The 24,969-nt window shown below is 44.7% G+C and overlaps 1 protein-coding gene across 2 annotated transcripts in view; it reads right to left on the bottom strand.

The window, feature by feature from the left end:
* Positions 1–24,969, bottom strand: part of TTYH1 (tweety family member 1) — a 311,500-nt gene that overhangs the window by 68,133 nt on the left and 218,398 nt on the right. For both annotated transcript variants that reach the window (XM_082274354.1, XM_082274355.1), the window contains exons 4-5: positions 10,831–11,051; positions 1,725–1,820 (exon numbers count right to left, since the gene is read on the bottom strand). In XM_082274354.1, coding sequence (XP_082130480.1) covers positions 1,725–1,820; positions 10,831–11,051 — 317 coding nt within the window. The remainder of the gene's footprint in view (positions 1–1,724; positions 1,821–10,830; positions 11,052–24,969) is intronic.

Genomic DNA, 24,969 nt, shown 5'->3' on the forward strand with positions numbered 1-24,969 from the left:
GGTCCCCCCCTTCCTGCCATCTTGGGGCCTCCCCACGCTGGTGGAATGCCAGGGCCCGGTTGCAAGTGTGACCTTTGCAATCCTGTAAGTTCACCCACTGGTGTCAGTAGTTTTTATTTTTTGGTATTTTAATTGTATTATTTTCTATAATTTTATTTTATTTTTTTACAATGTCACTGACTATGACTCTGTCCATTCAGAAAAGGAAGGAGCTGGTAAATTACACATTTACCGCCCCTTCCTGGTTCTCTATTGTGACACATCCCCTGCAGCAGCCGGCAGGAGAGGGCAGGGAGCACAGTGGGGGAGGGGGGGGCAGGGGAGCACACAGGGGCCCAGAGACAGCAGAACAAAAGTGAACTGCATAGGAGGAGTGGCGGGGGCAGCATACAGAGGAACCAATCTCCTCCATTTTCCTCCTGCAGCTACAGGAGGAAAAAGGAGGACAGTGATTTCTCTACATGCTGCCCCCGCCTCCCCTCCGATCCAGGTGTACAGGGGAGCCGCACAGGCCCCCTGGAGCATGGGACCCGGTTGCAACTGCAACCACTGCAAACCCCTGTAGTTACGCCCCTGGATTGAGATCTGGTGATTGTGGAGTACAGAAAAATCATTGTCATTTTCAAGAAACCAGTGGTGAGATGATTTGAGCTTTGTGTCATGGTGCAGTATTCTGCTGAAATCAATGGTTCAGGCTGGTATCAACGGTTCAGGCTGGAATCAATGATTCAGGCAGTGTACTCGTCAGAAGATGGGTACACAACATGAAATCATGGACCCCATCCTGCCTTGTATCAATGGTTCAGGCTGGTGGTGATAGTGTAATGGTGTGGGGGATATTTTATTACCACCCATCAGAAGATGGGTACACTGTAGTCATAAAGGGATGGTCAGCAACAATACTCAGGTAGGCCGTGGTGTTTAAACAATGCTCAATTGGTACTAAGGGGCCCAAAGTGTGCCAAGAAAATATCCCCCACACCATTACACTACCAGCCTGAACCATTGATACAAGGCAGGATGGATCCATGATTTCATGTTGTTTATGCTAAATTCTGACCCTACCTATAGTCCTTAGAAAATGGAAGTAAACAGCAGAGGAGAAGCTGTAGAGCATGCAGAGAATCCAGAAAGTTGTGGAAAGGGATGACCAGCAGACAGTCAGAACTCACAACATGAAATTCGATTTTTCAAGGTTTTATTGGCTTGTCAAAAATAACTATTGTCTGTATACCTATCACAATGCTGATGTTATAAAATGAAAGTGTATTCTGTGATCATAGATTTCCTTTATGAACTTCCATATATTGGACTGTAGAAAGATTTTCATACGTGTTTCTGAGAAGAACTGCATAATTACAGACTCTGGATTTACGTTTTCCTTGTTACCTGCAATTGTAAAATTGTACACAGCAGGGTAGCTTAGTCTCAAGCTTAGTCAGGGTGAAAAGACAGGCTCTGTACCTTTTAAATTATTTCCATTCTAATCGTTTTCATTTGATTGAAGTATACCAATAATACTTTTGTTAAATTCTTTAGCAAATTTTTTTTTTGTATCTTTTCGTGCTTTGGTCACCAGCTAAGTACTATGAGAGAATACAATTTGGAACAGATTAACCAACAAATAATTGTGTTCCCTGCAGAATAACACACAAAACACCACACTGTTTTTATCAGTTGCCTTGATTGCTGTATACAAACTTAACACAAGAGGGAGTACTCACACAATTACAAGCCACTTGATCTGCTTGGCCAGGCCGAGTAAGGTGAAAAGACAGATAATCAGATCCAAGAGCAGCAGTAGAATATAAGCCAACCACCTGCAGATACAAAGGAGGCAAAAGCAAAGCTGAAATCTATCTGAGAACATGGCATAGACACCGTCACATGCCTGAAATGTATTTCATTGTAATGTGGTCTTTATCTGTTGCACAATAGCATATATATCTAGCTCTTACGCATTCCTTTCTGTTTTTTTTTATTTTTTTTTATATTGTATGTTTAAAATAAATCATTGCACTGTTTCTCTTGTTACAATAAATATATTACCAATGATATAATTAATGAACATCTCAGTCACTGATTTATTCAGCTTGTACTATGTACAAGCAGGGCTGGTTTCAAAATTCCTGCCCATCTAGGACATCTATTTGAAGTCATCCCCTTCTAACCCTCTAAAATGGCTAATTTTAGTATCACACTAACATAGGTGTGCGCAGCCTATTGCATTAGGGTGTGCACCCCAAAGCTCCAACACATATGCCTTTCTTTGCAGCCTCAGCTGCACTGAATAGTGAATAATTGGGAAGTGCTGTATGCTGAACAGCTTCCTGTTCATTCACAAATGGAAGCATAGTAAACACAGTTTACTATGCTACAGATATGATTGAACACAGTCGATTTTTTTCCCAGCATCTTTTATTATTTAGTCCCATCTACTATACGATCGAATTTTGAACAGGGTTTGAGGTCCGGTCCTGTATTGATGTTTTGATTGGCCGTCTGAGACTCATATTGAGGCTTGGTTAACTTATAATGTATTTAAAGCAAAGACGCAGCACGCCGCCCCTGCCCCGGACTATGTCACCATATGACGAAACGTGTAGGGTGGACCGACGTGCTCACATCATCATGTTCCTCAAGTCCTGGAAGGACAGTTCTCTGCTGTATCGCCGGCCAGCGAGATTGATTTTAAAGGCGATTTTATACTATTCTTGATGAAAGTACAATTTTGAGCTTCTCTAATAAAGTTTTAACAGTTTACTATGCTTCAGCTATGATTGAACACAGTGAGTGTGTCAGGATCTGTGTCATTACATGGGTCACCTGCTGGTGGCACTGTTGTTCCTGGAACTGAGGGGCGCAGTTCCAGGGCCCACCAGCGGGTGTCTCCCAGCAGCTGGACTGTTCTTTTAATTAAGCTGCACCTGAGGAGGACTGCTGAGGGAATATAAGCCCGCCCTTCACTGAGGCTCAGTGCTTCAGTATTTTCTCTGCTAGCCGTGTCCCTGTCTGAACCTGTATCCTGAAACCTGTATCCTGAAACCTGTATCCTGATCCTGAGTCCTGTTCCCTGCATCCTGCTTCCTGTACCTGGCTCCCTGCTTTCCTTGTCTCCTGTCCCTGTCCTGTCCTGCTATTGTTTGCTTCATCCCTTTGTATATAGTTTGTTAGGTTCTATTGGGGTTTTGTACTGTTATCATTTATATTTTGTTTACTTGTTTATGGTCACTGGTGTTGGTATTGGAGTGTGTCATTTTGCTTAATAAACTTATTTACATCTTATCCATCTGGGTCCTGATTCCTTGGTGCAGCCAACTGATCTGATCACCCTTGCTGGATGCCTGCATGTGGTATCCCTGACAGAATACTGAAGCCACTAACGATCAGATCGGTTGCACCTGGGAATTAGGAATTTTCTGGTTGTTGCAAGATGCAGTCAGAGGAGGTCTTTTATTTTTCTTTGCTTGTAACAGAAGACAGGGAATATTGTCGCCAAATTTTGAAAACTTACACTAGCGAGCAGTTGTTGGAATGCATCCGTCTGGCCCACTCGTTTGTTGACAAAGGCAGAGTTTTGTTCAAAGAGATTCAGCCACTTATTCAGCTCTGTGCAGAGTTGGCTTTATCTAATACCCCTAAGGGTGGTGATGATTATTCTCCTCCTTTTAGTGTCTCTCAGGTGGTATCTCTTGTGTGGCTCTTGGAAGATGATAAACCCTATTTTATTGAACATTATTCAGTGTATTCTCCAGAGGCCCTGTTGGATTGCATGAATGCTGTATATTCTCTAATCAGACAAGGGGGTTGTAAATTGAGTTTTGTTCAGGCCTTATTGCAAACCTGGTCAGATCTTTCCAATTTAGCATCAGCTAACTCACACCAATCCACTTCTGCCTCTGGACACCAGTTTTCTCAAAGTTTATCCTCTCCGTTACCCGTAGCAACCACAGCTGCAGTTAGGTATGGTTTGCTTTCCACTGCTTGTTCATATCCTGGCTTAACGAGTTGCACTTTTCCTGCATTTAACTCTGTGAAAACTTCCTCTACTACTCTGTTGCCTCTAGCAACCTCTCAGAAATTCTCCTCTGTAACTGTCTCTCCTTTTCCACCATCTCCCAATACTGCCATTTCGCTTCCATCTACTTCACAATCTATTCATAGCCCTGCAACCACTAGCAAGATTTCTGTATCTAAACCTAAAAAGAAAAGGAGATTTTTCCCAACACATACAATTATACCTGTTACCCAGCCTGCTGATCCAGTGCCCGCTGATCTGGTGCCTCCTACTGAGCCTGTTGATCCAGTGCCCACTGATCCGGTGCCTCCTACTGAGCCTGCTGATCCAGTGCCCGCTGTTCTAATGCCTGTTGTTCCAGTGCCTGCTGATCCAGTGCCCACTGATCCGGTGCCTCCTACTGAGCCTGCTGATCCAGTGCCCACTGTTCTGATGCCTGCTGTTCCAGTGCCCGCTGATCTGGTGCCTCCTACTGAGCCCGCTGATCCAGTACCTGCTGTTCCGGTGCCCGCTGATCCGGTGCCTCCTACTGAGCCTGCTGATCCAGTGCCCACTGATCCGTTGCCTTCTACTGAGCCTGCTGATCCAGTGCCTGCTGTTCTGATGCCTGTTGTTCCAGTGCCCACTGATCCAGTGCCCACTGATCTGGTGCCTCCTACTGAGCCTGCTGATCCAGTGCCCACTGTTCTGATGCCTGCTGTTACAGTGCCCGCTGATCTGGTGCCTCCTACTGAGCCTGCTGATCCAGTGCCTGCTGTTCTGATGCCTTCTGATCCAGTGCCCGCTGATCTGGTGCCTCTTACTGAGCCTGTTGATCCAGTGCCTGCTGTTCTGATGCCTGCTGATCCAGTGCCCGCTGATCTGGTGCCTCTTACTGAGCCTGTTGATCCAGTGCCCACTGATCCGGTGCCTCCTACTGAGCCTGCTGATCCAGTGCCCGCTGTTCTGATGCCTGTTGTTCCAGTGCCTGCTGATCCAGTGCCCACTGATCCGGTGCCTCCTACTGAGCCTGCTGATCCAGTGCCCACTGTTCTGATGCCTGCTGTTCCAGTGCCCGCTGATCTGGTGCCTCCTACTGAGCCCGCTGATCCAGTGCCTGCTGTTCCGGTGCCCGCTGATCCAGTGCCTCCTACTGAGCCTGCTGACCCAGTGCCCACTGATCCGGTACCTTCTACTGAGCCTGCTGATCCAGTTCCCGCTGTTCTGACGCCTGTTGTTCCAGTGCCCACTGATCCGGTGCCTCCTACTGAGCCTGCTGATCCAGTGCCCACTGTTCTGATGCCTGCTGTTACAGTGCCCGCTTGTCTGGTGCCTCCGACTGAGCCTGCTGATCCAGTGCCTGCTGTTCTGATGCCTGCTGATCCAGTGCCCGCTGATCTGGTGCCTCTTAATGAGCCTGTTGATCCAGTGCCCACTGATCCGGTGCCTCCTACTGAGCCTGCTGATCCAGTGCTCGCTGTTCTGATGCCTGTTGTTCCAGTGCCCGCTGATCCAGTGCCCACTGATCCGGTGCCTCCTACTGAGCCTGCTGATCCAGTGCCCACTGTTCTGATGCCTGCTGTTCCAGTGCCCGCTGATCTGGTGCCTCCTACTGAGCCCGCTGATCCAGTGCCTTCTATTCCGGTGCCCTCTGATCCAGTGCCTCCTACTGAGCCTGCTGATCCAGTGCCCTTTGATCTGGTGCCTTCTACTGAGCCTGCTGATCCAGTGCCCGCTGTTCTGAAGCCTGTTGTTCCAGTTCCCACTGATCCGGTGCCTCCTACTGAGCCTGCTGATCCAGTGCCTGCTGTTACATTGCCCGCTGATCTGGTGCCTTCTACTGAGCCTGCTGATCCAGTGCCCACTGATCCGGTGCCTCCTACTGAGCCTGCTGATCCAGTGCCTGCTGTTCTAATGCCTGCTGGTCCAGTGCCTGCTGATCCGGTGCCTCCTACTGAGCCTGCTGATCCAGTGCCCGCTGTTCTGGTGCCCGCTGTTCTGGTGACCACTACCCAGTCTGCTGACCCAGTGCTTGCTGTTCCAGTGCCCGCTGACCCAGTGCCTGCTGTTCCGGTGCCTGCTGATCCGGTGTCTCTTACTCAGCCCGCTGATCCGGTGCCAGCTGATCCCGTGCCCGCTGTTCTGGTGACCACTACTGTGCCTGCTGATCCTGTGCCTGCTGATCATGTGTCTGCTGATCCTGTGCCTGCTGATCCTTTGCCTGCTGACCCAGTGCTTGCTGTTCCAGTGCCCGCTGACCCAGTGCTTGCTGTTCCGGTGCCTGCTGACCCAGTGTTTGCTGATCCAGTGCCTGCTGAGCCACGGTCTGCCGCCCTGTTTGATGTGCCACTGTCTGTTGCCCAGCCTGGTGTGCCACTGCCGGATATCCTGCATGCCGCTGGCGCTCCCCTGCTTGATGTCCAGCTTGCCTTCAGTCCCAGTGTTGGGACATGTGTTGCAATGAGGGCAGGTGTATCCCTAATGTTACGCCTCTTCAGGAACTTGACCTGTGGGGTGCCAAGACGGCTTCCAGACCCTGGTGGTGGGGCGCATGATCAATTGCTGGACTCTGGTGGCACGCCTTCCGGCAAGTTAAAGGACTTTGGCCTAGAGAGTGCTAGAAGACCCGCAGACATGGAGGGGAGACCTTTTTGGACTTTTGGGGTAGAAGCACAATGGAGCGTCCGGAGGCCGCTCCTTAAAGGGGGGGAACTGTCAGGATCTGTGTCATTACATGGGTCACCTGCTGGTGGCACTGTTGTTCCTGGAACTGAGGGGCGCAGTTCCAGGGCCCACCAGCGGGTGTCTCCCAGCAGCTGGACTGTTCTTTTAATTAAGCTGCACCTGAGGAGGACTGCTGAGGGAATATAAGCCCGCCCTTCACTGAGGCTCAGTGCTTCAGTATTTTCTCTGCTAGCCGTGTCCCTGTCTGAACCTGTATCCTGAAACCTGTATCCTGAAACCTGTATCCTGATCCTGAGTCCTGTTCCCTGCATCCTGCTTCCTGTACCTGGCTCCCTGCTTTCCTTGTCTCCTGTCCCTGTCCTGTCCTGCTATTGTTTGCTTCATCCCTTTGTATATAGTTTGTTAGGTTCTATTGGGGTTTTGTACTGTTATCATTTATATTTTGTTTACTTGTTTATGGTCACTGGTGTTGGTATTGGAGTGTGTCATTTTGCTTAATAAACTTATTTACATCTTATCCATCTGGGTCCTGATTCCTTGGTGCAGCCAACTGATCTGATCACCCTTGCTGGATGCCTGCATGTGGTATCCCTGACAGAGTGTATTCACTGTGTTCATTTAGAAAAGGAAGGGGCTGGGAAATTACATATTGATTAGCCCCTTCCCCCACTCTTCATCTTCAAACACCCTATGAAGCACTGCGGTAGGGAGGGTCTGGGCAGTAGGGGGAATCAGCACTGCACACCTGGCACCCCCTTTGCGCACACCTATGCACACTAATAAGATCAGACACCATAGCTACTAGATATGAACATGACGGAAAAATTTGTTTCTTTTCATTTTTTTTTTTTTTTTTTATGCATTTGTTAAAGTGTTACTAGACTCTTGTGCCTGCATTCACTATAGCTGGTCCTTCACAGTGCACAGACTGTGGAAATGCAATTATTTTAGTAGTAAGTATAAACTGCTAAATACCTTTTTTCATCAGCAGTCTTGTGACTTCTATGAGTGTCTGCTTAAAGCTTGTAGTAGGAGTTTTTATTCTCCCATGATTGTTCTATAAAGATGCAGGACCCCTGACCCTCTGTTTGGACAGTGCTGATTGGCCCTGTGCTGATCACCTGCACATTCTCAAAAAAAAAAAAAAGTCTCTACTAATATACACCTAACTGAGCATTTGCAGCATGTCCCCTAGCTCTGTAAATATCAGGTTATTTTTTGGAGACAGTAGAAGAAGGAGATTATCAGAGAAGACAGGATCGACCAGCCTTTTTACACAATTCAGAGGATTAACCCCTTAGCTTCCACAAGGAGTATAACAAGCATGCTTTACTTCATATACAGACTGTTGGTGGGTTTAGTAGCACTTTAAGTAAATATTTTTCTTTGGCTGTATTTGTTATGGTAAAATACTTTGTTTTAGAAATTTGTTTTGTATATTCGGATAATTTTCATAAATTCGTTGTTACGAATCGATTCGCATTTTCCGAAGTTATATTGGAAGATTTGCTATATTCGCTTTAATGTGTTCATTCGTTATTTTTCGGAAGACCACTTATGCACTCTAAGTCATCCCTGCCAAACCCAACCCACACAGAGAAATGGAATGAGCCGATTGGACGATAGTGACTGAAATCACATGCATCCGAACGAATTTCAGATTAATAAGTTATGTTATGGTTCAGGGATTTTGATGGATCCACTGCCATCCAACCCAAACACAATGTTTATGGCATTTTAAAGATTATCAGTAAAGTGGATGCAGTTTTTGAGTGCGCCACCCTTTGGATACTATTGTATTTTTATTACATTTTTTGTTTCTGGGTTTAGATACACTTAATTTTAACTGCTTAATTTAAAGCCCAATTCCAGCCATGTGTTTGTTATGGATAAAGTGGGGAAGGATAGCAACCTCTGGTTCCTCTTCCTGAAATATCTCCCCACCTCCTGTTTCATCAGACAACCCAGACCTGGACAAGAAGAGAGAGAATGTCTGCCCAACAGGGATACAGAAAACAGTAAAATCCTGATGTAGCACTGTCCCCGTAAGCGCTTGCTATATGATGACTTGTTAGGCCTCCTCTGATTGCCAGCACACAGTCACTTAGGGTACAGTTCACACATTCCTCCTTACTCCCAATGGTTCGTTGCTCAATAAACAGTCCAGGGGTATTGGTTTTTAGTATTTATTGTGGAACTTGGATGGGGGAAGGAAATAGTGGGATACTCCAACTGGAACTGTGTAAATTAGATAAGGACAACTCTCGTTTGGCCTTTGCATCCCCTTTACTGACACCCATCCACTGACTCTTCTAGCTGCAGGGGTGCCCCCCCCTCAGGTCAGGCCCATTGACACATATCTGTACTCACTGTACTGCAGAATCAGATCCTTCAGTGTCTCCCCTCTCAGTCAGCTCCACAGGACCTCCGGGTTCAGTTCCTCTCTAACTCTCTAGGCCCTAGTTCGACTGCCTGAGGCCGCATGGCACCTCTACAGAGAAACGGGCAGCTGCCCCCCTCCCTCCGGGACTCCGCTATCCAGCTGAAAGACCCTGAGCACATGTGCTCCTGGCTTTTATACAGTATCCCAGCATGCCCAATGCACTTTCCTCTGCCAAATCACCAGGGCTGTATTAAACACCTGTGCACCCATTTGCCAGGTTTTCTCCCACTGTCCAATATGCCTCCCTATTGGACCAGTGAAAAACACTCTGCAGACAGAACGAGTTGCACCTGGGCACATTGAACAGACCCCACTAGCAGATCCTGCTCTCTGGTAGGCAGAGAACAATATAGATTTACCTGCAATCCCTCTGGTAAGCAGACAGGATTCAAAAACTTTACCCTCTCATTAGCACCTACCTAGGAGGGTGCTACACTGAAATAGGTTCTAAATATTCTTCTTTGTACTAGGAAATACATTTATTTCTGTTTGTGTCTTTGTTAAAGGGCTGACAACGGTTCTAACCCTTCCACACTGAATCCAAAACTAAGAAAAAATATTTTTGGCTGGAATTGGGCCTTAACTCATAAACATATCTTCACGCTGGAATTGGGCCTTAACTCATAAACATATCTTCATGCTATCTTTTACTCTTAACAATAATCCTTAAAAGAAGGTGGGCAACGTTTACAGCCTGCTTTCCTTAGAAAGCAGCCACAGTCTGTCTAGAAAAACCCGTCCCCTGCCAGCATGTTGCAGAGACTATGAATAATGATCTCTCTGAAAAGGTCTGACATTCCCCTAGTGACTCAGAGGTAAAGCTCCCCAATAAACTGGGACAGTAAGCTTTGCTAATTGCAGGAATATTGGTCTGACTCAGCAGGGGGCCATGTCTGAACTCTACAGAGAGACCACTGCTTCCACAAAGAGAGCAAGGGTCCTTTTCTGCAGCATGCTGGAAGGCAGGGGCGTAACTACAGGGGTTGCAGGGGTTGCAATCGCTACCGGGCCCCATGCTCCAGGGGGCCCGGTAGCAAACCAGTGGGTGAACTTCCAGTATCGCAAAGGTCACACTTGCGACCGGACCCTGGCATTGCACCACTGTGGGGAGGCCCCAAGATTGCAGGAAGGGGGCCCACAAGATTGCAGGAAGGGGGCCCACTGCAGAACTTGTGAAAGAATCCTGCTATTGGACCGTAATAAAAGGCCATGCAACGAGTGTAAAGAGCCCCAGGATTAGTGGGAAGAGCCCTGGGCTTGAAGGTAAGGGCCCCGGCCAGGGGTCTGGGGGGCCCTTCATGGTTTTTTGCATCAGGGCCCTGAAGGTTCTAGTTATGCCTCTGCTGGAAGGAAACAGTCTTTCACCATAGGCTGTGGCTTTTTTTTTTTTTTTAGGAAAGCAAACTGTATGACTGTAGACCTTTTGTTTTGTTGCACATGGAATGTATTTAGCAAATTTAAACAGAAAATTCAATTTGGCCTTGATCCCTACAGAATCTTTATCATATTCTTATAGCAATTTTTATTTTAACATAACCAGCAGAAAGTAGCAGCACGGTATTTAATTTTTGATTTAATTACAAAAGTTTGCTTATCCCTTTTCATGGAGATAAGGAATGATACTGTATGTCTAGGTCAGATGTACAACTTGACCTAAATTGGTTGAATTGCTCTACATAGAAAAATTTGGAAAAATAAATCTCACCTATAATCCTCAATGAAATTAATTTGCTCTGCCACCATGTTTAGATTTAGCTCCACTTCCTTCCAGAAAGACAGCTCTGCCAAATTCTGAGCCACTGATTCCACTTCCCTCCTGGTGTTCCGAACAATGACTAGGAAATCTGTGCGCTTCGAAAAGATCTCCTCCAGCTGAGTCAGGTCACTCTTCACTACAGAGCTAAGAAGCTGCACTGTGTCTGAGATCTGTGGGAACAAAAATTGACATTGAAAGACAAAGCACCACTCGTATTGTGGAAAAATGAATACTCATCTCATGAACCAAAGGGAAACTCATCTATTGCATTTATCCAGTTATAACTGAAAATTACATTACGGCGATTTTTGAAGATTTTCACTTTGCATTGTACCATATTTTAATGATTATATTTCAAGCGTGGATATGCATGTTTCTACCAGACAGCATATGGGGGACCAAAAACAGCTTGATAAAAGCAAGTGGTACTGTTCATTTTGAGCATTGCCTCTGACAATCTGTCTGTTTATAACCCAGCAGGAGGCAAAGCAAGCATTTGTGATGGAGGGAGGCGCTTTTTTTTATCTCACAGGAGATTTTCCAACTGGCAAATCTCCCTAAAATCAAATCTGCAACTGTCAGCCTCAGTTGACTAATGCTTTGGGTCCTGGTTCATGTTAGGATAGGATGATAGTCCACAGAATGAATCAATCTGTATATCTCTGAATATCTCGGGACTTGGAACATTAAAGGAAAGTTCACTTTTAAAAAAAAACAAAAAAAAAATAAAAATAAAATAAATGCAAAATTTTTTCAGGAAAATAAAATGTGCATTTATAATTTTTTTCTTGCAAATCTTTGCATTTGCGATCAATGAATTGTGGGTGCAATGTCAGGCTCCTGCAGACACTTCTTCCAGCTTTCATATTTAACCACTTGTCGACTGCCCGCTGCAGGTATACTGCCGCTACAGCGGTTCGCAGGACGCTAGGCAGCGGGGATGCCGATCTACGGGGACGGTTGCCACGATTGCCGCTGGGAGAGGAGGATGGTCTACTATTGTAAACACAGCTGGCCGCTCTTCTCTCTGAAACGATCACAGAGCCCCTAGGATCCTCCTATATAGGATCGCAGGTCTCTTTGTTCATTTCACAAGTCCCTCACCCATACAGGTAGAAAACATTCCCCTAGGCTCACACTTAACCCTTTGAATGATCACCACTGGGTTAACCCCTTCCCTGACAGTGTCATTACTACAGTAATAGTGCATATTTTTAGCACTGATTACTGTAGTAATGTCACTGGCCCCCCCAAAAGTGTCAAAAATGTCAGTTAGGGGTCCGATCTGTCCGCCGCAATGTCGCAGTCCCACTAAAAATCACAGATCACCGCAATTACTAGTAAAAAAAAATGACATAAATCTTTCCCCTAGTTTGTAGACGCGACAACTTTTGGGCAAACCAATCAAAATACGCTTAAAGGCAAGATCTGAAAACAATAACATTTTTGCATCAACAAATACCGGTGAACTGGACATAGTTGCATCCATTACAAATCATAAATGAGGAGTCAACATGTTGATCCATTTAAAACAGACAGGAACTGCACAGTAATTACATTAGAAAACTGGTCATGGGATGTGCATTAGTAATTATTGGTTTGTATACAACTTAAACGATGTGTAGTTAGAGTATGCCTTAGGTCATTTGAAATATACTGGATCCCTATATTGGGGGGGGAGGGAGGCATTATGGGGACGGGGGAGGAAGAAGAATATGGGATATGTCAGAGGAAGGCAATTGGGTAAGGTCTGGGTAAGGTCTGGTAAGTGGTGTGTCTGGACCCTAGAATTGGTGGGTAATGTAAGGGTATTCTAAGGGTAAACATGGTAGGGTCAGAGCTGAATAAGAGAGAGGGGAGAAAGGAAAAAAAAAAGGGGAGGAGGGGAAAGATACTGAATTAGAAAAGGGGAGGTGGGGAAGTCCCATTTTCTTTTCTATGTTCAATTCCAACTTCCCTTAACCTTATCCCCTGTTCCCATGGGTCAAGTTCTCATTGGCTGTTACAATTGTGATGGTTTATTATCCTGGAGAATTCTTAATTTAGCAAAATGTAGCCAACAGGCCCAGGTTTTACAGAATTTATCGGGGGGGGGGGGTCTCTCTAGTCTAAGGAACTAGGTTCTCCATTTCTGCAATTTTCTTAAAGCATAACTCCACTTTTGTTGAGAAGAAAACATTCCCCTGTGGGTGATCTATGTACATTGCAAGGATTATACCATACTTTGTTGTAGATTCCTACCTTTTGGTATTCTGAAGAAATCATTGTTTGTTCCTCTGTGGCTCTGTGCTGAGTGGGTCAAATGGGAGTGGTTTCATAATTATCTGTCAGCTGTGGCAGCTGCAGGACTCTAATGAGGAAATCTGCTGGGCCTGCATACCCTTAGATGTGTAGATTGGGAGTATCTCACCAAAAATGACATTTTTGTTGCAGGGGATGCCAGAAATCTGACTTGTATCTTAGGCAGACTTCTGGGAAAATTGATGAGCCAATCACACAAGCAGGAAATTAGGTTTCTGGGGTGTGGTCAGTACACATTCTGTGTACAGAGCACCTCCAGGTAGCCATATTGCATTGCATTTTCAGAACATTACAACAGCTGCAGATTGAAAGGGAAAGGTCATTTTTAATAACATTCAATTACAATATGATTTGTGTCGCAATTGTATACGCTATATTGTTTGTTCTTTATTTGCTGATTTTTTTCCCCACGAATGTGGAGTTACTCTTTAATACGCTGTAACCACTGCACTGTTGAGGGAGGGGTTTTGTCTTTCCAGTGTATGGGAATGCATAGTTTAGCCGCGCTAATTAAGTGAAGAACAAGAGATCTTTTATACGCCGACTGTTGTAGGGATGTGGGGTGTAGGAGATATTGTGCAGCAGTGTAGTTTGGAGAAAAGGTTGTGATGTTCGATCTGAGGTGATGAACCTCTTTCCAAAAGGGTTGTATGAGAGGGCAGTCCCACCAGATGTGAAGTAATGAGCCGGGTTCTGTGTTGCTCCTCCCACATAAGGGTGAGACAGTGGGGTAAAATCTGTGCAGTTTGTCTGGGGTTCTGTATCATCTCGAATACGTTTTTGAACCCACTTTCTTGTGCTGAGATATTCATCGACTGATATTCTTTGACCTTTTATGTAGAGGGGTAGAGATATGTTCCCACTCCTCTGCCGAGAGGTCTAAAGAAAGGTCCCTTTCCAATTGTTGACTGGCTTTGTTCAGTTTAGGGTCGCAGTCGGAGAGCAGGAGTGTGTATAAATCAGAGATCAGATATCTTTGGGGTTCGGATCTAGTGCATAATGCTTCAAAGGGAGTGTGGTCTCTGCACCATAAGGAGAGGGGTTTAGAGCTGGTCAGGAAATGTCTGATTTGTAAATATGTGTAGACGGGGAAGGTTCTGCCTCAGAATCTGGAGGATAAATTGCCATGTGTCAAAATTGTTGATTTTCGGCCCGGATAGAACTCTCTCGATCTAGGTCATGTAGGGCATTATCCAAAAGCCCAGGAGGGAATTCCAGGTTTAAATTAATTGGGATTAGAGGGCCTGGGGAGGAAAAGATATTTGATTTCCTACATGCTGCTTGGAAAATCTGCAGTGTAGGACCTGTTAGGGGGTGGTTGGTGTTATCCTGAGGAATTAGGTTTGGCCTGATCCGTGGTAGATGTTTTATCGAAATTTGTGAAAATGAATCCTCAAGCCTCACCCATGCTTTGTTGCGAGTATGAACATGCCAGTCTATCACTCTGGCTAGATGGCAAGCCCAATAATATTTATGTACATCCGGGTGGCCAATACCCCCTTTAATTTTGGGGGTCGAAAGTTTGTCCCAGCTCAGTTGCGGATGTTTGGCTTGCCATATGAAGTTTGTGCATATTTGTTTATATGAGGTGAAAAAAGTTGGTTGGATTTTGATTGGTAGAGTTTGCAGGGGATAGAGAATTCTTGGAAGGATATTCATCTTGATAATGGCCGCTCTCCCAAACCATGAGAAGGGCCCCATTTACCATTTCTATAGGTCTTGTTGGATGACTTTAATAAGTGGGGGAAAGTTTCTGATGTACAGGTCAGTTAATTTTAAGAGAGCTGAACTTCCAGGTAAGTTATAGCGTGTGGGTCCCAGCCAAAGGGAAATATATTCTGGCATTGTGTTAATATGGCATGAGGAAGGGAGACATTCAACACCCAAGATTTGGAAAAAAGTAATTTGTAAGTTCGATAGAGTTTTGAATATGGAGAAATCCTGCAGTAAATTAGAAATAGTGTTAATGTGGTCGGTAAGGAACATAAGGATGTCATCTGCATAAGACGCTAATTTGTATGTATGACCTCTAATTTTTACACATTTTTTAATATCAGGGTTAGCTCTTAATCTACGAAGCAGGGGCTCTACTGTAAGAACAAAGATAAGGGGAGAAAGCGGACAACCCTGGTGTGTACCATTCGACATGGAGAAGGAACCCGACAGGTGGCTGTTTACTTGGACTTTAGCTGTGGGCGCAGAGTACAGTACAAGATTGAAACGTAGCATGCAATTTTGAATTCCTAGTGCTTTGAGGGCTTCTGTTATGTAGTCTCAGGCCACTCTGTTGAACGCCTTCTCTGCGTCAAGGGAAGCCAGGTTGACAGGATGAGGATAATCAATGGTGTATGCTAAAAGCTTTTAGGGTGTTGTCTCTTTCCTCTCGACCAGGGATGAAGCCAACTTGGTCTAAGGAGACTATTTTGGTAAGCAAGGGAAGTAAAAGATTGGCAAGTACTTTTGCGTAGATTTTCACATCAACAATGTGAAGCAAAATTGGTCTGTAGTTAGAGAAAATAAAGGGGTCTTGGTATTACTGTTATGTGTGCCTCTAGTAGGTCCCTGCCTGGCAAGGACGGTGAAGAGAGTGAGTTGAACGTGTTTAAAAAGTGAGAGAGTAATGTTTCTGAAAAGGTTTTGTAAAAGCCAATTGTTAGGATATCCGGATCTGGGCTTTTTCCTGGCTTAAGTTGTTTTAGTACTTTGGTGGTTTCCTTGAGAGAGATTGGGTGTTCCAGGTCAGAAGCTTCTGAGGGTTTCAAAGGTTTGGGACTGTATTGTCGTAGGAAATTGGTAATCATCTCGCTTCTTTCGCTGTTATCCGTGGGCATGGACGTGGGGGATAGGTTGTATAATTTAGAGTAATAATGGACGAATTGTTCAGCTATACCTTCTGCATAAGCGATCTTACGTCCCATGGGGTCTGATATCAAGTGTATTGTTGACGCAGCCTTTTTGGCTTGAAGGGCTCTGGGTAGTAATTTTCCAGATTTATTTCCAAATTCGTAAAATACCTTTTGCGTCAGCATATATTTGCGCTTGACTGTCTTCCCTAGTTCCTCCATTAATTCATTCCTGGGTTGTGTTTGATTTTGAAAAGTTTGAGTGGCAGGGGATTGTATATCGGCTTTCTCAATGGAATTATTGCATGCTGCTAGCTCATCAATGCAGGCCTGTTTGTCTTTTCTGCTTTTAGAGGCTATGGAGATAAATTCCCCTCTAATAACACATTTGTGTGCGGCCCATTTTGTAAAGGGTGACGTTTCTGGGGATACTGTAAGTTATCCTGAAAGTATTGTTTCAGGCATGTGTTGATCTCCACCAGGGTGGAAGGATCAGTTATGAGAGAGTTGTCAAGGCTCCATATCGAGGATCACGCAACCTTCTCTGAAAAAGTGAGACCCATGGATACACGGTTATGATCCGAAAAGGAGTAATTTTGAGTAATAAAGAAGTAATCTATCCTAGAATATCTATTATGTGGTGGCGAGAAGAAGGTATAATCTTTGGCATTACGATGTAAGGTATGCCATGCGTCATGTAGGAGTAGATTGCAAAGTTACTTTTGATAGCTCTGTAGGGCTCTATGAGGCAACGAGTAGGACCCTGAGGAAGTGCTCTGCATAGTTGTAGGGGCCAGGTTAAACTCCCTTCCCAAAATCAGGATTCCAGATTGGAAAGACGTAAGGAGGTGCAATGTGGTGTGGAAAAAGTGAACTTGGATATTATTAGGTGCATATACTGTATGTTTGCTAGAGTGATAGGTCTATCGAACAGAACCCCTTTGAGGAATAAGTAGTGTCCATTTTCATCCCTGAGAGTGTCATTAATCTGGATGGGACAATTTTTAGACATGAGAATAGAAACTCCCTTAGATCTGACGACAGAGTTGGAGGCATGGAAAACCATGGGGTAATAGGCGTTATGAAGTTTAGGGATGGTTTAGATCTGAAATCTGTTTCTTAGAGGAAAATCACGTCTGCCTTTTTTCTGCGTAAAGATAAAAGGAGCTTGCGATTTTCCATCTGCATACAGCCAATGCATTGTATATTGTTCTTTTATATTTTATGCACTTTCTTGGAGGACTGCCTAGTATGTAAGTGCTCCAGCCTTATATATAACTCTGTTGCCTGATATTTTGTACATTGTTATATGTTATTCTACATTTGTGTTTTGTATGGATTACTTGCTCGCCTGTTTATTATATGTACAGGTTGAGTCAATAAGGAGTCTGTAGGATTGATATTCCTCCTGAGGAAGACTTCTCAAAAAGTTGAAACGTGTAGGGGTCTGCATCCTGAACCAATAAATCTCCATTGTGCCATAAGCGCTGTGTGTGTGGATATCTTCCAAACGTGAATACATTTTTTTTTAAAAAGTGTTATGTATTTATTGTCCTTGGATTTTTGATGATTTGTATTATCATTAGACATTGTTTCTGTTTATTTATTGATGTGTTTAATAAAAATATATCTTTTTAGATAATTAGATTGCATTTATATACGTTTATCTTTATATTCCTTTCGGGCATCACATCATCCCTTTCCCCGCATTTTTGTCAAATCCTGTTCCAGGATTTGTGCATGTATTCTAGGAGCTTGGAGTGTTTTCCAGGTGCATTAGGCCCTCTCACGATCAGCGAATAGAGTTTGACCCGTGGGGATGAAACATTGGAGTTATCATTAGCCATTGTGATTTCTACATCGTCCAATGATTATGTGAGGATATGTCCAGTGATATGTTGCAAAAAAAAAAAAGGGGGGGGGAAAGATTAAGGAGGTGAGAGGTGCTTAACTCCCCTATATGTGATTCCGACAACAGGGGTAGCCTGCCCACCTGTCCTAGTATATGTTGTAAGTGGAGGGGGGGGGGGGCTTTTCAGTTTGTAAAAATCATGCATTAGTTATAAGGGGCTCAAGCTGCATGATCTTACAATCTATGGTTAGGATTTGCATTAAGAGTTGTGCAAGATAGAGGTCAGTATATTCAAAAATGTTTGCTTGTGGCATTGTAGAGAGTGCTAACCCTATTTAATGTATGACAGGGTCCTCCCGTGAGAAATTATGGAGAATCCCTGTATCTCGTTCTTGACAAGGGGACAGGAATTAGGGCTAGAAATACCTTGTGCGATAAGAGTGTATGTGTACTCCATTAGCACTAGATGGGTCAAACTGTGTGAGCAAAGATATGAAGGGGGGGGGGGAGGAGGAGGATTCCCTCATTGCTGGGGTAGAGGTGGGCTATTAGGGGAGAATTAGCTATAGCATGTGTAGGTTCGTAATTTCCCTAGGTCAGAACAGTAGTAATGAGAATGCATTCCTGTCCCAATAGGTGTGAGATGCCTTGTAACATCGGAGGGGTTCAAAGCTAGGAATATACATACTTAGACTGGAGGGTCTCCATCTCCCATGTGTCTTTTTCCAATGTGTCAATGTGCTTATCTGAAACTTGGTGCATGCTTATCCCCTTGCTGTACATGAGGGGAAAGTGTCTACAAACAGGCAATACTCTAATTTGTGTTATAGCCTATAGTTTGGTATTGGGAAAATATCATCAATATCTCAATCATTAGGGTAAAGAAGGTGTCTTGCGGGAGTCCGCCAAGGTTGTGGGGAGAGAAACATTTAGGCCCCTTTTATAGTTGCATGGGTTAGGCTGAGGGTGTGTGGACAAGCAGTTTTGGCAACTACTGTATGTTCCCTAAAAAGGGGAACCCACATAGAATACAATAGGAATCAAATCTTATGAGGAACCCCGCAAAACACCTTTACAATTGTTAATGTTAGTACTCAATACATAACATAAGGACACCATTTTAGATCTGAAGGGATCGAACTGATTTTGTTGTAGACAATCTGTGCCTATAGCTGGGATTTAAACCCCTGAGTATATCGTGGGTAGGCATCCTTAGAGATAAATTTGTTCGCCAGTGGAGGTTTGCTTCCAGGTTGTCATCTGGTACTCCAGCAGTTAAGGGGAGCTTCTCGGTATGAGTTCTCAAGGGTGGATGAAGAATCTGAGAGCTATTGCAGATGCAATTCAAAAGCGAGAGGGGGGTTTCATGAAGTAAGATGGTTCGAGCTATTCGGGGAATGGCTGATATAAGTGAAGGAGGGAAATAAATTCTTTAGGTCACAGAGCAGACCATCTGAGCAAGAGGATTGAAGATGTAGCAGTGGGAATGGAAGGAGCTGTCTGTTCTGTCAACATGACAGAAGAGTCTGCAGATGGTCAATTCAGACAGGTCCACGGGAATAGGAACAAGAACAACTAAAAACTTTAGGTATTTAACTGAAACATATAGAACAGATCAATGTCCTTCAGTTGTCTCGGTGTGCCCTTCGGTGTTGAAGGGATTTTGTGGGGCTTGCCCCATGTTGTGAGCCCGGGTGAGAAGCTGGTGGTCTAGCTTCAGAGGGGGGATGCTGGCAGCGGTACCTCAAATCTTGAGCTTCCATGGGTTCTTCTCGGCATGTATCTCTTCTTTCTGAGGTGTGTCGGAATTCCGCATACCAATTGGGCACTGCAATCAGCGGTATGCCCAAGATTTCACAAAATGGTTGCAGATCTTCTGGCACATGCAAGTTTTTGGCTCTTTACCAAGATCGGGGTCGCACTGTGTCCTAGGAACACGGTGCAGCCACGATCACCGCTCTGCGCACCCCTGCAGATGCGCGAGAGTGGCCGTCATATGACGTCGTCCCAGAACGAGAGCCGCACCGCTCCACCGTCATTTGATGGTAGGCGAGCAGCAAATGGTTAAATTTTGCTGTGGGGTCACACAGTTGGTTGAAGTCAGATTATTTATTACACAGAAGCACTGCAACAATTATACAATTATGGTTAATAGAATTTATATCGGTCTTTCTGTATGCTGCTCTCATAATTGCTCTTTGATTACCTTTTGCATCTGCATTTTTATTTAATACTAGCGCAGATCTATTTTATATTTTATTTTTAGCAAATTGAAGGAGACAAGGCAGCTTTTGTCTTGGAATAAAACTGATGTGTATTATTTCAGAGACAAAAGACACAAATATTGTACATTCACTGGAGAGTATGGGAGCAGCTTGATTAGGCTGCAATCGAAGAGGGAGAGTCAGGGCAGTTTTATCATGTAATAAAAATGATAGTCTATTATTTCAGAGACAATAGCCACAAATATTGTACATTCTCTGGAGAGAGTATATAATGCCTGGTACACACATTCCTTTTTTTTTTTTTGCATTCACCCCAGCGGTCTGAACGAAAGCAAACTGGGAAGTCAATGTACTAACTAAGCAATGTTAGTGCAGTGATCTCTCTCACTGTGCCCCCCCTCCAGAACACACTAATCAGCACTTGCAACCATTGGCTGCGAGTGCTGATCTGACGCTGGTTTTCCAGCATGTCCCTTCGACAAAAGCTAGTCCTCTGCAAAGAACTACCATGTCATTACATGGCTTTACTTTCCGTAGCATTTAGGATCTTCCCACCGTCGGAGGAAGAAGAGGTTGAAGAGGACCTGTAACATAACTGGATGCTACCAAAGACATCTTGAAAAAGAGTTAAGTATTTTTTTAAAAGGGGCCAGGGGGGAGGGAGGAGCCTGCTAATGGAGCTGATCCCGACGGCCTGCTGAGTCTCTGAGCCACCGCCCAGAGAGATGTGAGGGAATGCTCTCTCACCTAGCCTCGATGCCTGCCTAGCCGGATCCCGCTACCCCCCCTCCCCGCTACCCGGAGGCCCCGACCCGGTCCTGGTTGCCGACCCTCCCTGAGACTTGGAGGAGGGAGGACGAGCACCCTGGGTCCCTCCTGGAGACTGGAATCGGCTGTGTATTGGAGAGGTGGCCCCCGAGCGCAGGGGCTGCTGAGACGCTGGGAGAGCCGGCGTCTAGGATCAGGAGAGAAGGTCTGATTGGAGTGAACACCGCCGAGGGATCCAGCTTGGAGAGACCCAGCAACATTGGACATCGTAATCATCCCCACCATACCACTCGCCACAGATTAGCCGAAGGGGACTGGTGAGAGGGGAAACCCCCCAGAATTTTCATATGAACGATATCAAAACAGTCTTTCTTAAAAATTCTATCATCATTTTGAAGTGTATAACTTAAGAGCTAATGTGACTGTGATGGAAAAGTGGTGTGGGACCTTGCTTGCTTGAGTGCGAGGGAAACCCCCAGAGAGGTTGTACGTTTATTTCTCAACATCAGATCTTCTTGAAAAGCACTGTCTTATTATCATCTATAAGTATGCAGCTTAATAGAACAGAGGGACTAATCTGAAAAAAGTGCGGGACTATGCTTATTTAAGCGAGAGGGGAAATCCCCTAGAATCCCCCTGCGTTGGATCATAAAATCAGCCTTCCTTGAAGCACTGTTAAATTATCACCCAGGAGTATATAGCTTAAGAGTCAATGAGACTGTTGAGAAAAAATGTGCGGGACTCTGTTTACCAAAGTATGAGGGGAAACCCCTATAGAATTGCACTACATTTGATCTCATTCCTAGCCCTTCGTGAAAGTATCAGTATATTTTCATCTATGAGTTTATAGTTTGATGAGTCAGAGGGATGGTTCTGAAAATTGTGCGGGACGCTGCTTACTTATGGTAGAGGGGAAACCCCCCAGGATTTTATTTCACATGATCTCAATATCAGCCCTCCTTGAAAGTACTGCTGAATTATCTTTCATGAGTGTATAGCTTAAGAACTGTCGGGACTGTTTGGAAAAAATGTGTGGGACTCTGCTTACTTATATAACTTAAGAGCTAATGTGACTGTGATGGAAAAGTGGTGTGGGACCCTGCTTGCTTGAGTGCGAGGGAAACCCCCCAGAGAGGTTGTACGTTTATTTCTCAACATCAGCTCTTCTTAAAAAGCACTGTCTTATTATCATCTATGAGTATGCAGCTTAATAGAACAGAGGGACTAATCTGAAGAAAGTGCGGGACTATGCTTACTTAAGCGAGAGGGGAAATCCCCTAGAACCCTCCTGCGTTGGATCCTAAAATCAGCCTTTCTTGAAGCACTGCTAAATTATCACCCAGGAGTATATAGCTTAAGAGTTAACGAGACTGTTGAGAAAAAATGTGCGGGAATCTGTTTACCAAAGTATGAGGGGAAACCCCTATAGAGTTGCACTACACTTGATCTCATTTCCAGCCCTTCGTGAAAGCATCTGTATATTTTCATTTATGAGTTTACAGTTTAATGAGTCAGAGGGATGGTTCTGAAAATTGTGCGGGACACTGCTTACTTATGGTAGAGGGGAAACCCCTCAGGACTTTATTGCACAGGATTTCAATATCAGCCCTCCTTGGAAGTACTGCTAGATTATCTTTCATGAGTGTATAGCTTAAGAATTGTCGGGACGGTTTGGAAAAAATGTGTGGGACTCTGCTTACTTAGGGAGGGGGGAAACCCCCCAGAATCCTCCTTTATTGAATATAATATACTGGCCCTCTCTGAAAGCAAAGACATATTGTTATCTATGAGTATAAGGTCTAAGAGAAAGTGGGTTTGTGTTGAAAAGGTTCGGGACTCTGCCTGTTTGAATGAGAGGGGAAACCCCCCAGAATCCTTATATGACCAATTTCAAATACCAGCTTTCTTAGAAAGCACTGCTACAGTACTTATTTACAAGTGTATGCTTAAGAGCTAGTTGAACGGTTCTGGAAAAAGTGCGGGACTCTACTCACTTGGGTGAGGGCGGAAACCCCCCAGATCTTATTTACGCGCATTGAGAAATGTGCGGGAATCTGAGTACTTAAGTGAGAGGGGAAACCACCAAAATTTTCATACGTTTGACTTCAACAACAGCTTCCCCTGGTAGCACAGCTATATTATCATGCGTGAGTGTATAGCTTAAGAACTAGTGAGACTGTCGTGCAAAAAGTGTGGGACCTCTCTTACTTGAATCACTGAATAAATGTATATGATATTTAGTTTATACTGAAAATAGAGACATAAGAGGAAGCTATACTGAGGGCTTATTCCCCAGAGCCGAATCCACAATGAGAGGTAAACCGGCAAAGGAAGTGACAGGGAAGCCTCCAAAAACTACAGCAAGCCCAGGAACAATTAAAAAATACATGACACCTGAGGGAAAAGGTCAAAACACACAGCCAGAGGATCAACCGGTTGTTAGACCCAAACAGAATACAGAGGGAACCAAGAAAACTAAGAATCAAAAGCATATAGGAGTAAGTGGAGAAGAAAGCCTACAAGTGTCAAGAGAAAGCAGTATAACAATAGAGGATGGAGACATGAATAGAGAAGATGAATTCAATGAAAAAGATTATCCACCATCAAAATCAGAAATGCGGGAAATGTTTGCCAGCCTTGAAAGATCCATCAAAGCCGAGATGGCTACATTACACGTCGACTTTGGAAAAGAACTAAAAAATCTAAAAGAACAAATGAGAAAAATGAAAATGGAGCAGAGAAATATGCTATACAAAATCGAAGAACAAGAGAATAGAAATCGAAGAAAAAATCTGAGAATAAGAGGATTACCAGAGAAAGGGCCAACAGAAAATTTAGAAGAAACCCTGGAGAAGTTATTTAACCCTCTGCTGGGAAAGGCGACCACAGATAAAATTGAGTTTGAGAGAATTCATAGGTTGCGTAAACCAACCAATCTACCAAAAGAGAAAACAAGAGATGTGATTGTAAGATTCCATAAATACGAGACAAGGGCCCAGATCTGGGGGAAAATGAGAAGTAGACCGGAATTAAAATATGATGGGGAGGACATTCAGATTTTCCCAGACCTGGCAAAAGGGCTGGCGGGAGAAGGGGAGGAGGGGAGGAGGAGCAAGTAAGAATAAAAAACGGGTGGCCCTATGGAGATCAGCGGGCCGTCACCATTAGACCCTACTGTAGGGAAGATGGGAGGGAACGGTGACCACTAGCAGAGCTCGACCTCGGCCACAAGTCGATTGGAAGGGGAGGAAGGAGAATCGACAACCCTGATGGAGGGACCGGGAATAGTTGGGGGAGGGGAGGGTAGGGGTGGGAAGAGGAAAGGGGAAGAAAGAGGGAAAAAGAAGTCAATAGATCAAAACGTCTCCTATAAGAAAATACAAGAATTAAGAGAACTCACAAGACAAGAAAAATCAGAGGGATTAACGCCATCTCTTAGGGATCCCTGGTGTTGGTTGAACAGTTTTTATGGCCACTTTAGAGTTGAAGAGATGATAGAGAAAGACAGTAATGAAGATTAAGAAACAATGGTTATAGTTAACATATTATCTTACAATGTCCGAGGTTTAAACTCTCCAGAAAAAAGGAAAAAAATTTTAAAAGAAATTAGTTATTTGAAAGCAGATTTGACATTCGACCTGAGTACCTGAGTATCTGTGAGTACCTGAGTATCTGTGAGTATCTGTGAGTACCTGAGTATCTGTGAGTATCTGTGAGTACCTGAGTACCTGAGTATCTGGGAGTACCTGTGAGTACCCGAGTATCTGGGAGTACCTGTGAGTACCTGAGTATCTGGGAGTACCTGTGAGTACCTGAGTATCTGGGAGTATCTGTGAGTACCTGAGTATCTGTGAGTACCTGAGTATCTGTGAGTACCTGTGAGTACCTGAGTATCTGTGAGTACCTGAGTATCTGGGAGTACCTGTTACTACCTGAGCGTTGTGCGTCTGACCGGGCTGTGCGACTCGGGGTTGTGCGTCTGACCGGGCTGTGCGACTCGGGGTTGTGCGTCTGACCGGGCTGTGCGATCGGGGTTGTGCGTCTGACCGGGCTGTGCGACTCAGTGTTGTGCGTCTGACCGGGCTGTGAGACTCAGTGT

This window comes from Pelophylax lessonae, assembly GCF_965119305.1.
Source record: "Pelophylax lessonae genome assembly, chromosome: 12".
Lineage (NCBI taxonomy): Eukaryota > Metazoa > Chordata > Amphibia > Anura > Ranidae > Pelophylax > Pelophylax lessonae.